Raw genomic sequence first — 15280 nt, 5'->3', positions numbered from 1 at the left:
TCTTAAAGTAGCAGTCAACATCAAAAATACAAAAAATGCCCTCAAATGGGCTTGCTCCAATGTGATAAATCCCATAGCAATGAAAGAGATTGCGATTTTTAAAATGAAGGCAATAAAAGTATAAAAACGTCATATAAAATAAATTAAGTAATAATACTTTAGATTTTCATTTCAAAGCTCTACCATAAACATATCAGGAATAATTATCAACGCAATTGAGGTTAAACTGATATTAAACCATCAGTTCAAACTTGACTCTCATAAAGAACACAGAATTAGTTTGAAAATTTTTTATTTATCATTCTAATAAAAATTTAAAGTTTCATTTATTTGGATCATGTAAGATAAGGTGACTTCATGGATTTTTCTAACTTTCTAGAAGCATTGCACACATTTCTCTCCTCATGTGGCTGGCATACGATGATGTGATATGCTAATTTGAGCGAGCTGTATTTAAACGGAGAATGCTGTCAGCTCATTCTCTCATTCGGTTTTGCTTTTACCATTTACCTACTGAAAGAGTGCAGTAGGGGTTTTGACTCTCAGGTTTTATTAAGCCCATTTAGTTCCTCATTCATATTTTTATGAATGGTGATTTTTGATGGTCAATATTTTTGGATATGATCTGATTTAATCTTCAAGTACTGTCTGAACTAAAGAGTTCTTGAGTTACTTTGAATAGATGTTAATATCAAGTATTAAGTAATGCAAATCATGGAATATTTTCGATATGATCTTCAGTAATAGGGAATTAGAATTAGTTAATAGAAATAAGATAGAAGTTTGATATGATTTTTTTTAAGTAGAACATGTTTTTTTTTTTTGTTAATCATTAATAAACTTGTTATTGTTTACATTAGGTCTTTTTCATCATTTGTTAAGATGAAACAAACATAGAAAATTTCTAAATTCATATTTTAGCTGCTCTATTTCCGCTTCACACTTTCCTAATTTATTAGCTTTGAATTTATTTATTCTTAGCAAAATTTGGGCTACTACTGCTTCAATTTGGGGTCAGATGATAACCGCGCATGGCTGTGGGAGTACCCTGGAGAAAGGTACCATTCCTCCCATTCTGTAGCATGACACACTGTCCACACAGCAGGCATAATGGTCTGGGCGGCCATAGTCTGATAGCCAAGGCAACATTAACGGGCCAGTGTTACATTAATAACATCCTGCAACCACATGTAGGACCATTCCTAAATGGCCTGCCAGGAGCAATTTTCCAGCAAGATAATGCTCGCCCGCTTGCAGCTAGAGTTGCTTAAACCTTCTTATGTCTTTTCGAGACTTCCATGGCCAGCCCGCTACTCCGACTTGTCCCCTATAGAGCATGTATGGGATACCGAGGAAGCTGAAACTCCAGATGCCGCCATGCTACATTTAGAAGTGGCTGTTCAAAATTTGTGGGTTCATCTGCCTCAGAACAACATCAGTAGTAGTAATAGTTTAATTAGCTCAATGACAGACTGTGTTGCAGCATGTATTACAGCAAAAGGGGGTCCAATGCGGTATTGAATTACACTGAATTTCTCATTTCTTAGCCTGTATTTGTTTAATTGTCTAGAATTTGGGATCAAGTGTATCTCTCAACCTGTATTATTCTGTATATTAAATTTCACTTCAATATAATGTTTCCTTCTTGGGGCACTGTTTTCAATGTTCCCGAGTGTATATTATAAATAAAGATTAATTCTAATATAAATTTTCTTTCATTTGTATGTCAATTGATTACATTGTGAAATAAATGAAAGTTTCTGGTGTTTATAAACTTGAAGTTAAATTTATTGAATAACAAAAACATTTCATATTTTGGATGAACTTGTGTATAACTATAAGCTCTATACAGACTTTAAAATTCAAGCTGTAACAGATGTCAGTAAAAAATAAATTTGTTTTAAAGCAATTTTAGGAGTACTTCCTGTTTCTTTAAAGTAAGCAAACAACCTCTCATTGTCTGTCTTGAACTTTTTCATTTTGTACAATTTCACCTATAAACAAACATAATACAGTGAGACACAAAAATTAACTTTCATCTTTATTATTAAAAACACAGAAATAAATTTCTCTGAAAAGGTAGGCGGAATGTGGGGCAAAGTGAAATATTTACTCCTCTTTTAGTGTCAGTTATCTGGTAATATTTTAACTATGCAATAACACATGTAGTCTATTCCAGTAAAGTTACCTCCGAAAGTTAAAGAATATTATAATAAAAACGATTTTCAAAAATGTATACTTTTATTGTAATATTTTGTTGTAAGTAAAAAATATCTTTGTTATTATAATGAGATAAAGTTCCTGTTATTAAAGTTTTAAATATTAATTCTGATCAACTAATACTCAATGCAATACTCATTTGTTTGATATTTGGCTTATTTGTATTTAAAATACGTTGTACAGTTATTCAAGTACATGCAGGACAAAGTGAAATAGCTCATTTTGTTTACTTATTCAATACTTTATCAATTCACTTGTGTGTTTATTAATTACTTATTTCATCTCATTCTTTCATTTAATAATTCCCTTATTTCTTCATTTATTCACTTATTTTTTCATTCATTCACAACTTTATTCACTCATTTATTTTTTCTTATATTAATTAAATAATTTATTTGTTTATTTTTTCCTTTTCTTTATTCATTCATTTGATTGAAAATATCTTTAATAAACAAATATTGCATTCAAAAAAATATTCATTTTGCCCCATGGAAAAAAGTGAAAATTTAACACCTTTTTGGAGGGACAAAGTTACTGCAAAAAAAAAAATAATAATAATAATAATAAATAATGTTTTAGTAGAAAAAACATATTGTTCCTTCTTTATGAACCGTAAATTTCAGAACAAAATTCCAATTTGTTCATAGTGAAAAAAGTAAATGATTTTAACCATTTCACTTTGCTTCACATTCCTCTACAATATTTGTCACTGTAATAAGCATTATAAAAGTCGATCTAGTAGAAACTAAGATTTCACACAAACGGGGGAAAAAATTAAAGGCAAAGTACACTTTGTCTCTGAGAACATTGACATCTTTTTTGAATTGGCAAAATTTGAAAGAATCTAAATTTACCTGGAAAAATATGAATGATTTTGCAGTTTTATTTTGGTATGAGCTATTGCCTTTGGCAAAGTACATTTCATGTCCTCTTGACACACAGGAATGACATCTACCGCATGTTTGTTTGTGATTGAGATAAAATGATTTAGATGATTCTGGATTAGTAAATTGGCTTAAAGTGTCATCTTTTGATGTAGCATTTGATGAGAATGGAATGATTTCACTGTAGCCTTCCATTGTATAGTACAACAGCCTCTTTCTAATCTATTTCAGAAAATCTGTCAAATAGCTTATCAGACTTCCTTTTTTTTCTAGGTATGTTGAAATTTTGAAATGTGGGTAAATATTATTATTTTTAGTGTACTGCAATGAATCAACAAAAAAATAATAGTAATTTAAATAGAATAAGTATGAAATGGAAACATTTATTTGATATTATATAGCTATAAATGTCATAATTTCATTCAAGCATCCTTATTTTGTTGGTGCAGGGCTTTCAAACTTATTTTATTATTATTTGTATGAACAGGCTAGTTGTAATTCAATTTAATTCAATGTATAATTTCTCCACTTTTAATATAAAAATGCTACGGGAGCAGTGAGCAATGAATTAATTGCATCTGAATGTTCCCTCCTTGGAAAATATAAACTCAACAATAGCTTTCATTCTCAGACAAAGAAAATTAACAACATCATTCTACTGCTAAAATGAATGTTAGTTAATAGGGTAATGTAAGATTAATAACACCAGTCTTTAATGTTTATCTAATAGTTTAGAAACAGTGCAATAAACAATGGAGATATTTTACTCCAATGAGTTCAAACTGTGATGACATAGTTACTTTTCTTAAATGCTTTTTGAAAGCAACATTTTTTCTATAATGTTCACAATATGTCGATTGGACTTTTAAAAAGTTTTACCAGACTGGAAATATCCAAAACGAAAATAAATTGCTGTTTCACTCAACCAACAGTCCTTCTTCCCCATCTCTAGTAAATTTGGTAACAAATTCAAAGATTTTAATGGCTAATATAAATACAATCAAACCTGTCTATCTCGAAACTTGTGTGTCTCAAAAAACTGCATATCTCAAATTTCTTTAATTTCCCAGCAATCTCAATTTCTCATGCTTTTTCCCTGCTTTTCTCAAATACTTCATATGTAAAACCTCTATTTCTTGAAGTTCAAAATTCGCTGCTATGGAAATTTGAAGTACAACCTTGTCTTCTTTTTACTATTTGAGTAACAAAAGTTTTATCCAATTTTTCTGTCAGTCAAATAAGGGTGTTCTTGCTTATTCGAGAGCGTTGTCAACCAGCAAGACTGCTCCCTAAAGCATCTCAAACATTTTCAATATGACTCAACTGTTTAGAACATGCAGGCCATCTGATGGGTTGAATATTTTGAGTGAGCTAGGCACTCTGGACGGGAATTGTTAATGACATGTTACGTTACCATCCATGAAAATGAATTTATTTCCCACAGCACCACAGAACACGTGAACATGAGGCAGTAGAACAACATTAATTAATCACAAGAAGTTGTAGCCTTGTTTGGAAGCACACAAGCAACGTACGGCCATTGATCATAATCCTACCCATACCATGACAACTTGTAGGATATTAGTCCTTTTCTTTTATGTTTGCCGGCTTGTATGCTGTGCCACTCTCATGCCAGGTTTGTTGTCGTCCTCAATTAGACGACATACTGAACTTGCTTTCATCTGAGAATAGTACACAAGCCCAGTCGACTTCACTCCATCTGCGATGCTGAAGACATCATTACAAACGAGTAAAACACTGATTTGTAGACAATGGGATGTACAAAACAAGCTGACGGGCATATAGTCTTACTGCACTCAAACGTCTGGCTACAGTTTTTCAGCATTTTTACTTGCTAGTAGCAGCGGGAAACTGATTTGCTACCTCAGTAGCTGTGTTGCATTGGTTCCTTTTCGTTGCTAGCAGTAAGTACCAATCTGCTGATGCCGTATTGCATACATAACCTCTCTCGTGACATTTGCTACACATTCCATTTGTTTGAAAGGATCATCTAAGGGATGTCGGGAAGACATGTCGAAAAATGCAAGTTTGTGAATTGATTATTTTTTGACAAACTTTGCTTTTGAACAACAATTGTCATCACCTGCCAAATCCTTTATATCGCTTATCAGTGCTATCACGTGACCAGCAACATCATGAGTCTAAAATTTGCATATTCAAAACACGTCTTACAGTGTCCCGAACTTATGCTAATTTCCATATTTCCTTACTTTCCATTTTGGGGTTGCTAATGCTGCTATTGACATCCGTCCTAAGCAATTGTCTACCAGTATATATATATATATATATATATATATATATATAAACAGGCAACTCTCAATAACTCGAAGTCCCAAGGGACCGGCTAAAACCTTCGAGTTATTGGTAATTTGAGTTACGAGAAGTTTCCATAACAGTCAAGAGTTTGGGACCCGATGAAATATTTAGGGTTTAATGAGAGGCTAGCATTCATACACACTCCTGTTAATGATTAATAACACAACTGACAATTAAATAGTATGATTTTATTTAGTCTATTGCTTTTTAATTATTGCAAGAGTCAACGTTGTGGCCTCCAGATTTCCAACTTATTTACATTATGAGTTTCACATAAATATATTTGTGTTCTGCAGCACTAAGAGGTTTTTCTTCCAATAAAAGAAAAGTTTTTAAACTAGGGCACCAGTAACAGCAGAATGATAGAAAGGTGCCATGAAAACCGGAGGCAAGAAGGGAAATATAATACATAAAAACAGAAACATTGGCTCCAGATGAAGGAGTATAGGGAGAGAAATGTTGAAAAACCAAAGAAGTTGCCTCAAACAATTCAAGATGAGTTGAAAATTGAAGAAAGGAAACTTTTGCAAGGGGAACAAGTGGCTAAATTCAGACTTCACAGTAAAATTACCTCAATAAGAACAAATGAGTAAGTATCCATGGAAGGGTATGGCCAAAGCAAGGCAAAACTTGCCCAATTCACCTCATCACAAAAGATTTCAAAAGAAGATTTCAGCGTCCAGAGAACTCATCCAAAGGAAATTCTTTATCTCAAAATAATCTAAACTACATTCAAGAATTTTATGAAAGGAATGATTTCAGCAGATTAGCTTGAGGGAAAGAAGAAGTTTTAAAAAGCTAGCTTGACATCTCATTTATTCTTGTTGGGGCTGTTTAAAATTGATTATCCATTAGTCACAGATAAGAAAAGTACATTCTTTGTAGATCCCACTTCTAACAGCGAAACTAATTTTACAAGCAGTATGCAATATGAAGGGTAATGATTGGTATCAGAAGGAATTTAATGGTTAACAGTGTGACTCTCTGGACATGGGAGAGAAAAAAATTACTAACATCCTCAAAGAGTTGAGATGGCTTCACAATTTTCAAAAGGCCAGTGGCCCAAAAGCCATGGGAAAATTCTGAGGTAGCTGGTATTGCATGATTTGATTTGTTTATGAAAAGACGCGAAGATCAACTGTCCCTATGAAACCCATTTGTAACTAACCAACTTTTCAAGAAGCCCTTGGTTTGAAGAAAGAATATTTCAAAGCCTTCTTCCATATTCTAGAAGAGCCCTATAATGAATTTAAATTTCCTTAGGAAGAGTTTTCAAATTGACAAAACAGGATTTACACTAGTCCAGAATAAATGTATTTCAAATATAGGGGGAGGGAAACCAAGTGCCTGCTTTAATGTCTGTACACCACCATCACAATTATAGCTTGCACAGGTGTTCCCGGGATTTTAATTTCTTTGTATGTGATGCTCCCAAAAGTAAACAAAACATCATCCATAAAAGACGGATGAAATTTTTAATAAATTTATTGAGATTTTTTTCATGTTTTTTATTTATTTATTACAAGAAAAATTATTTTTAAAACAAGTAGCCCATATTTCGACCACTTGTTGAAAATCATGATTTTACCTTTCTTTGTGATCAGCTAGTTTTAGAAAACTAAATTGATGCTTTACTTTTTGAACCTTGATATCACCATCAATAATGTTTTAAAAAGAAACTAGAACTAAAATAATCCATTTGAGTGAGTAAGTGAAATTGGTAGTAGCCAAAATGAAAGTGATTTCCTATTTTTAGACCAATTCCTTCACTTTTATTTTGAAAAAACAAAAACTACTTACGTATTATACTTTCTTTTTCTTCTTGAATTTCTCTTATGAGTTGTTTGAATTTCAAATCTTCTTCTTTTTCTGATCCAGCCATAGCATATACAGCACCAAAGGTAGGTGGGTGCAAAGATTCTCCCATTCTTGACTGCTCTAGTTTCTGTATTTTCCTCTTCATCATGCTTAAATTATTTTGCAAAGCTTCTTTCTCCTCTTCTAAGTTGGAAACACGTTTTTCAAAATGCATGATAGTGCTTTTCAAACAATTTTCAGAACAATTTAGCTTATCAATAGTAGTGTAAGCAACCTGAAAGAAAGAAAACAAAATCAATATTCCAATTCTCTTAGAAATTCCAATCATATCGTTGGCACTCTGGTAAAAGTCATTAAGTTCAAAAATGATTTGATGAAATACTTCACAGAGTTACACTTCATAGGGTGATTGGCCAGTGATTGAACACCAGCCAGTAATTGACCACTTGAGCACTAAAATATTCAAAACAAAAAGTATATATTTTTAATCCAATTGCTAGAACTAATTTCTAACATCCCATGAAATCCTTGGTTATAATTTATAGTTGTAACTCAAGTTTTGATTGGAGCTTAGGATGGTATAATTACAAAGATATTTAGAAAATTTCAAGAAAGTCACTTTTTTATTAGGGTATTATAGTAGTATAAAAATATTGTATTTTTTGTTTTTTTTTGTTATAAATAATAACAAAATTTATAAATAATAACATATACAATATTTTTAGATATATCGATAATATTTTTAGGTACATCGATGACATTCTGATCCTTAATAGTAACTTAGAAGTTAAGTTCAATCTAATTTACCCACAAAGCTTACAATTAAACAAAGCCAATGATGACATACATTCTGCTAATTTTTTGGACTTTCTCAAAATTGATAAATCTGGGCTTATCACCGATATCTACGATAAAAGAGATTACTTCAATTTTTTCACTAATAATATGCCACATTGATATAGCAATCTACATAAAAAGTTTTTATAAATATAATAATTGGACAATTAAGCAGATTTTTTAGGATTTGTAATAACAACATTCATTTCAGCAAACAATGTTTTAAATTCACTGCAAATTTATACTACTACAATTTTTATCCTGCCAATTTTACCTTTTTTTTACTATAATTTATTCAAGAAATCTTTTATAAAAAATCGAAAACTATAGTATCTGCCCAAATAACTGCGAATGGCAACAGGTTCGCTGTAGGCATGAATGATGGGATATGCTTAAAACCTTATGCAAGGGAGGCGTTTCTTGGATGCTGAGCCTTCGGTCAACTGTCGGAACTGGAATGAAACTGGATTTTGTTTAAATGGATGACTGATTTCTTGGAGCTCTCGTTCTTCTATCAGAATGGGTAAGTTGACTGCTTTCTTTTTTTGCAGGTCAGAGCTGGGGGGTTGGACTTGTACATGTCAGCATTTAAAAAACTCGTCAATTTTTATAAAAAGTTAATACTTAATAAATTTATCACATTCAATATGGCAAGTTAATACTTAATAATATGATAAGAATGCAAATGCACTATGACATGTACGTTACCGACCTCTATAGAAACCTGCAAATTAATATATTATGCCAACTGCTCCAGCTCTTTGATAACGTAGCAGTTACTGCCCATTGTAAAGTTCATATTGTTCAACTTCGCATAGTTTTTCAATTTATACTGTTATTATTCTTATATGTTTCTTGTTTTTGTTTCATATACTTGCTAGTGTGCCACTTACGAGTGAGATTATAAATGAGATATATATAATATACATTTAACACTTTAGCTGCATTTGCGCTGTCTAAATGTAGAATATTTTATTTTAAGTTCTAAGAATTATATATATATACACTGGTGTGCCAAAATTAAGGACGAGACGGTTTTTTCAATATAACTTTGTACAAAAGCTTTCCAAATCAACACATTTAATACCGTAAGATCCCCAATACATAAGGACATGTGTAATGTAAGCAACACTTACTAAAAGAGAAATCAGAGGGATAAAAAGAAGCTTTATTGAAAAAGTAGCAGGGAGCGCAATGCGACTGAAGGCCGAAACATCCCTGTGATGGGTGTCCAGCAAGAAACATCCGAACTTTAGTAGGGGATATGATCTCCCCCAACTGCTAGGCAGGTTTCACAGCGTCTGCCCATGCTGAGAATGAGGGTGTACATAAGTTGTTGAGGCATTGCTGCCCATTCGTCTTGCAGCGTCAATCGAAGCTCCCGAATCGTTACTGGTGGTAAGGTACGAGCTGCCAAGTGTCTGCCTAGAAAATCCCATACATGCTTGATGGGATTGAGATCCGGAGATCGTGCCGGCCAATCCATACGTTCAATATCCTCACTCTCTAAGAGCTGTTCGGCAGCTACTGTGCGATTACATAGTGCATTGTCGTCCATGAAAAGGAACAGCGGACCCATAGCGCCTCTAAAAAGACACACATATGGAAGAAGAATCTCGTTACAATAACGGGTCCCGTTGACTGAACCTGCGTTGAAGATGTGATTTTCTGTACGACTACCAAGCATGATGCCTCCCCAAACGAGAACACCGCAACCTCCATACCTATCCCTTTCAATGATGTTCGAGGGATGATTGCGGCCTCCCCGCTCTCTCCAGATGAGTATGCGATGAGAATCGCTACTCAGACTGAATCTGCTCTCATCTGTAAAGAGTACTCGTCCCCGGGGCATTCCACGGTATTTTTGACATTTATGTAGAGTCCATAACGTGACCTTTTTTGCCATAACTTTTTAATTTACTGTTTGATTTGCAAATTATTTTAATTTCAGCTGGTGTGTTGGTAGGAAAAGATCTAAATGAAATAATATGCTAATCAAACAGTAAATTAAAAAGTTATGGCAAAAAAGGTCACGTTACGGACTCTACATAAATGTCAAAAATACCGTGGAATGCCCCCCCCCATCCATTGTCTCTCCAATTCCGGTGTTCCCGGCACCACAGAGAACGCCTTCTCCGATGGGCAGGCGTTAGAGGTACACACCGTATAGGGCGTCGTGCAAACAGACCACCACCATGCAGAGTTCTGGCCACGGTAAAACGCGATATCGGTCGTCCAGTCGCCTGTGTCGTGTGTCTAGCGATTTCTCCCGCTGCCTGCCGCCTGTTTCTTCTGGCCTGTAAGACAATATACCGGTCATCTGCGGGTGTGGTTCCTCGTGGACGACCACTACTGAACCCCCGGATAGCTGTTCCTGTAGTTTGAAATTGTCTCCAAAGTCGTGAAACGATGCTGTGAGCAATTCCGAACTCTGCAGCCACACTTGTCACACTGCGGCCTTCCTCCAACTTCCCAATGATTCGACCTCGGGTAAAAGCATCCAGATGTCGTCTAACAGATTGATTATTCGCCATTTCTCGCTGAAGCAGCAACTCGGTGTGATTTTAACTGCTATACGGCGTGCAATCTCTTTGCCAGAAATACTGATCTTACACCGACAACATGCTTTATACTACTCAGACACTCCCCCATTACGTCTGCCTGCATATCTGTGCATGTGCTACCGTACATCACCTTACTTAATCTCCTGATTGGTCTTTCTGTCTGCTCTGCCTCTTCGTTCAGCTGATATGCTAATTTTTTGACTTCGTCCTTAATTTTTGCAAACCAGTGTATATATAAACACATACACATTAGCAGATAACATTGATAGGAATCCTAAAAGATTTTTTGCTTACGCTAATTCTGGAAAAGCTCAAAATAGTCGAACTGGGCAATTGATTGATGAGCATGGAAATTTTATCCAAAACGATAGGGATATTGCAAATGTTCTTAATAACTTTTTTCCAGTGTGTTTAATGATAACTGTATCTCAACAGTTGACTCTAGCAAGACACAAGCTATTATGCAGCTGGAGAATTCTGTGTTTTCCAGGGAGGAGGTTCTATTTCATTTAAAAAAAAATTAAAGCAACTAAAGCTCCGGGACCAGATAATATTTATCCAAATATTTTAGTTGAATTTGCAGAGGAATTAGTGGATGTTATTTTAAATATTTTTAATGCTTCTTACAACTCAGGGACAGTGCCAGAGGACTAACATAACGCCACTCTTCAAGAAAGAGTCTAAAGGTAATGCTGGGAATTATAAACCTGTAAGTCTGACTTCAGTGGTTTGTAAAGTTTTCGAAACTTTGATCAAAATTAATATTATGAATTTCTTAGAGACTAATAGTCTGTTGACTAGTTTGCAGTATGGGTTCAGGAAAGGTAAATCGTGTGCTACTAATTTATTGCATTTTATGACAAGCTTACCTTGGCTTTAGATGACAAAAAGTGTGTGGATGTAGTTTACATTGATTTTCAAAAAGCTTTTGATAAGGTATCGTATGCTGCTCTTCTCCGCAAATTAGCTGATATAGGAATAGAAGGAAAAACTTTACTTTGGGTTAGAAATTGGCTGACTGAAAGGAAACAAAGAATAATTGTGAGGGGAAATCATTCTAAATGGAATGATGTTTTAAGTGGGGTTCCTCAGGGTTCAGTTTTAGGGCCTCTCTTGTTTATTATTTTTATGAATGACATCAATGAGAATATTTCTGGAAGCATGAATTGTTTTGCTGATGATGTAAAAGTTATGGGGATTGTAGAAAATGAAGAACAGGTAAAACAGCTTCATGAGGGTTTAGATTGTATTACTAAGTGGATGGATAAGTGGGGGATGGCAGTTAATGTAGGGAAATGTCAAGTGTTACATTTAGGTCATGGAAATAAGCGTACCAGTTATCATTTACAGGGTTCAATCATTAGAAAGGCAGAAAATATTATTGATCTGGGTATCTTAATAAATCAGGACATCAAATTTAGTCAACAGTGCAGTATTGCAAGTAACAAAGCCAACAGAAGGCTTGAGTTTATCAGATCTATTTCAAACAAATCTAAGAAGGTTTTTCTGCCTTTATATAGGAGTTTAGTAAGACCCCATTTGGAGTATGCTGTGCAGTTTTGGTTGCCTTATCTGAGGAAAGATATTTGTATTGGAAAGGGTTCAAAGAAGGGTAACTGGACTACTAAGGGAGCTTTCAGATTTAGATTATGATTGTTTTAATTTTTATGTCATTGTTTTAAGCTATTCAAATCTCAGGCTAACCTGGAAATAAGGAAAAACTACTACTTTAGTAGGGTTGTGGACAGTTGGAACAGCTTACTCGAAGAGGTGGTAATGAGCAAGGGGATGGATAGCTTTAAGAGGGCCATTGATCTTCATTGAGGACTAATAAATTGACTAGGACCAGCCTAGCTGGGCCAAGGACCTGTTACTGGTCATCACATTTGTATTTGTATTCCATGTCAAGTATATATAATCCAAAATTTTTTCCCTCACCATTTTGTATTTCTTTGAAATTTGGCTCATCGCTTGTACCCCTCAAGGCAATCAAAAGTTTTAGATTTTTATCTCTTATTTTTTTATTTATGAGACTTTGATTTTTGGAAAAACCCTCTTTTTTTCATGGATACTTGAACATAAAATGAACGATAACTCAGCACCAAATATAGACAGAAAGATTTGAAAAACAGTATTTTAAAGTACATTAGTTGCTGTTGCATATCATATTAAACATGACTAATTTCATAAAAATTTTAATTTTTAAAAAATGAAATTTAAATTTAAAATTTAAATTGTTCAGAAACCATATAATGGTGGGTAACTGCCGTGACTGCTCACAAGGGGGTGTTCTCTCCCCTCTGCTTTAGTGCCTGGTGGTTGATGAACTTCTGGAAAGAATTCGTCGCAAAGGTCTGCACTGCATTGGCTATGCGGACGACATAACCCTTGTTATAAGGGGCAAGTTCCATGATACTATTACAAATCTCATGAGGTCTGCCCTTAAGGAAATTGAAAAGTGGTGTTTGGAGGCAGGTCTTACGGTCAATCTGAACAAGACCTATCTGGTTCCCTTCACTCGAAAACGTCTCAAAGACTTGCAGATAATCGAGTTCTTTGGTTCTCCTCTTGCCTACTCTAGTGAGATCAAGTACCTGGGTGTGATCTGACAAAACTTTCACATGGAACCCTCACTTTAAGCTAATTACCGATAAGGCCAAGAAGATCTTTTGGTCTTGCAGGCATGCCATTGGTAATAATAGGGGTTCTTCTCTAATAGCTCATTGGGTTTATACTAGAGTAATTGTACCTACGATTACGTATGGGGTAATTGCCTGGTGGGGTAAAACCTGTACCGTAACGGCTGAGGGTTGCCTCACCAAAGTACAAAGGATGGCAACTATTGCAATCATTAGTGCCATGAGAACTACTCCTTCCCATAGCCTTGAGCTCCTTCTTAGCCTTCTTCCGCTACATAAGCAAGTGAAAATGGAGGCAATTCTGTGTGCGTACCGCCTCAAGCTCATGGGTCTCTGGAAGTCTCCTCATTACCTGTCTCTGTACGATAAACTATGTGCAAAGACTAGTAAGCATCCTTACTTTATGATGCCTTCTGACTGGATGTTAAAACAATTCAGCTTTAATGCCAATTATAAAATTGTGTTTCCGTCGAGAAAGCAATGGAAGGACGTACAGGATATCATTGGCAAAGCGCACGAAATCTGGTTTACAGAAAGACTGCATCTGGAACTGGTTCCGGAGCATACTGCAGCAGCAATAACACAAATCTGTGCTTCTCATTAGGGAAGCTTGCTACTGCCTATCAGGCAGAAACTTTAACCATATTGGCTTGTGTAAATAACTGCCTAGAACAAGGCATAAGCGGGAAGGTTATCAGAATATTCTCTGATAGCCTAGCTGTGTTGAAAGCTCTCAATCGAGACTGCTTCTCTACCAAAACCGTTTGGGAGTGCCATAATGCACTGGTAAGACTAGCTGGCAATAATAGGGTTTCCCTTTACTGGGTTCCTGGTCACTGTGACATTGTGGGTAACAAATTGGCAGATCAGTTAGCTAAGCAGGGCTCCAATGCACCATTTATGGGACCCGAGCCTGTCCTCTGCCTGCCCTACATGCAGTAAGGACTGCTGCAAAGAACCTTCTTATGGATGAATCATATGGCCTGTGGCTTCAGTCCGACTCTCAAAGACAGGCCAAGACTCTGAACCAGCAGCCTCCCTGGCTTAGATCCAAGGAACTGCTTAACTTGAGTAGGAATGAGATCAAGAAGTCTGTTGGGTTACTAACTGGACACTGCTCTCTTAATAGGGATCTTAATCTGATGGGTGTTACCGACAATCCTTAGTGTAGAGGATGTCATATGGCTGATGAAAGCTCAATTCATGTGCTATGTGAATGTGACTTCTACTCTGCACAAAGATTTGAGCACTTGGGATACCACTATGTAGATCCCTGGGAACTGCCTAGAATTTCGGTCAGGCAACAGCTGAAATTTATTTCTGTTACTGGGCTCCTTTAGTAGTCTAAGCAGGGATAGTACAATACACCTGAGGTCTCAGTGCTCGCATTAGTTTTAAGCGCACCCTTTTCACTTTATACTTCATACTTTCATGGATACTTGAACATAAAATAAACGATAACTCAGAACCAAATATAGATAGAAAGATTTGGTAAATAGTGTTTTAAAGTACATTAGTTGCTGATTAATATGATATGCAACATGACTAATTTCATAAAAATTTTCATTTAAAAAAAATGAAATTTAAATTTTAAATTCCTCAGAAAACAATTTTTTGTTTCAAAAATTCTCAAAAATTTGTGTGTGTTTTATCTTTGTTTGTACGAAATTTCAAGTTAGGATCTCAATGGGATCATATTTGTTTGAATTTTTGAATAAAATTTGACAAAAGAAATAATGATATTTTTCAGATTCTAGTTAGTTAAATATGGGGTTCTGTTACTAGAGATGGTCTAGTGAGTTGAAAGTAAACATGGCTATACTTGAAATGAGCTGGAATTAACTTATAGATTAGCAATTGAAAAAGTAAAGTTGCAATTGAGTGTGATTCTATTTGTCTGTTAAGTTTTCCTGATGGTTAGTTTTTATGATCTCCCCCCCCCCCATTTTATAAGCCTTAGTCACTACTGATGTTTGGCAGC

General features: G+C 35.0%; 1 protein-coding gene across 1 annotated transcript in view; it reads right to left on the bottom strand.

Annotated features, from left to right (window-relative positions):
* Positions 1–907: 907 nt before the first annotated feature.
* The window catches only part of LOC129219402 (TBC1 domain family member 1-like), a 122394-nt gene continuing 108021 nt past the window's right edge, over positions 908–15280 (bottom strand). The window contains exons 21-22 of the mRNA XM_054853791.1: positions 7242–7533; positions 908–1994 (exon numbers count right to left, since the gene is read on the bottom strand). Coding sequence (XP_054709766.1) covers positions 1954–1994; positions 7242–7533 — 333 coding nt within the window. The 3' untranslated portion in view covers positions 908–1953. The remainder of the gene's footprint in view (positions 1995–7241; positions 7534–15280) is intronic.

Source organism: Uloborus diversus, chromosome 3 (genome assembly GCF_026930045.1).
Source record: "Uloborus diversus isolate 005 chromosome 3, Udiv.v.3.1, whole genome shotgun sequence".
Classification (NCBI taxonomy): domain Eukaryota; kingdom Metazoa; phylum Arthropoda; class Arachnida; order Araneae; family Uloboridae; genus Uloborus; species Uloborus diversus.
Note: the sequence above shows the minus strand (reverse complement) of the source record. Positions and strands in the feature narration are given on the sequence as shown.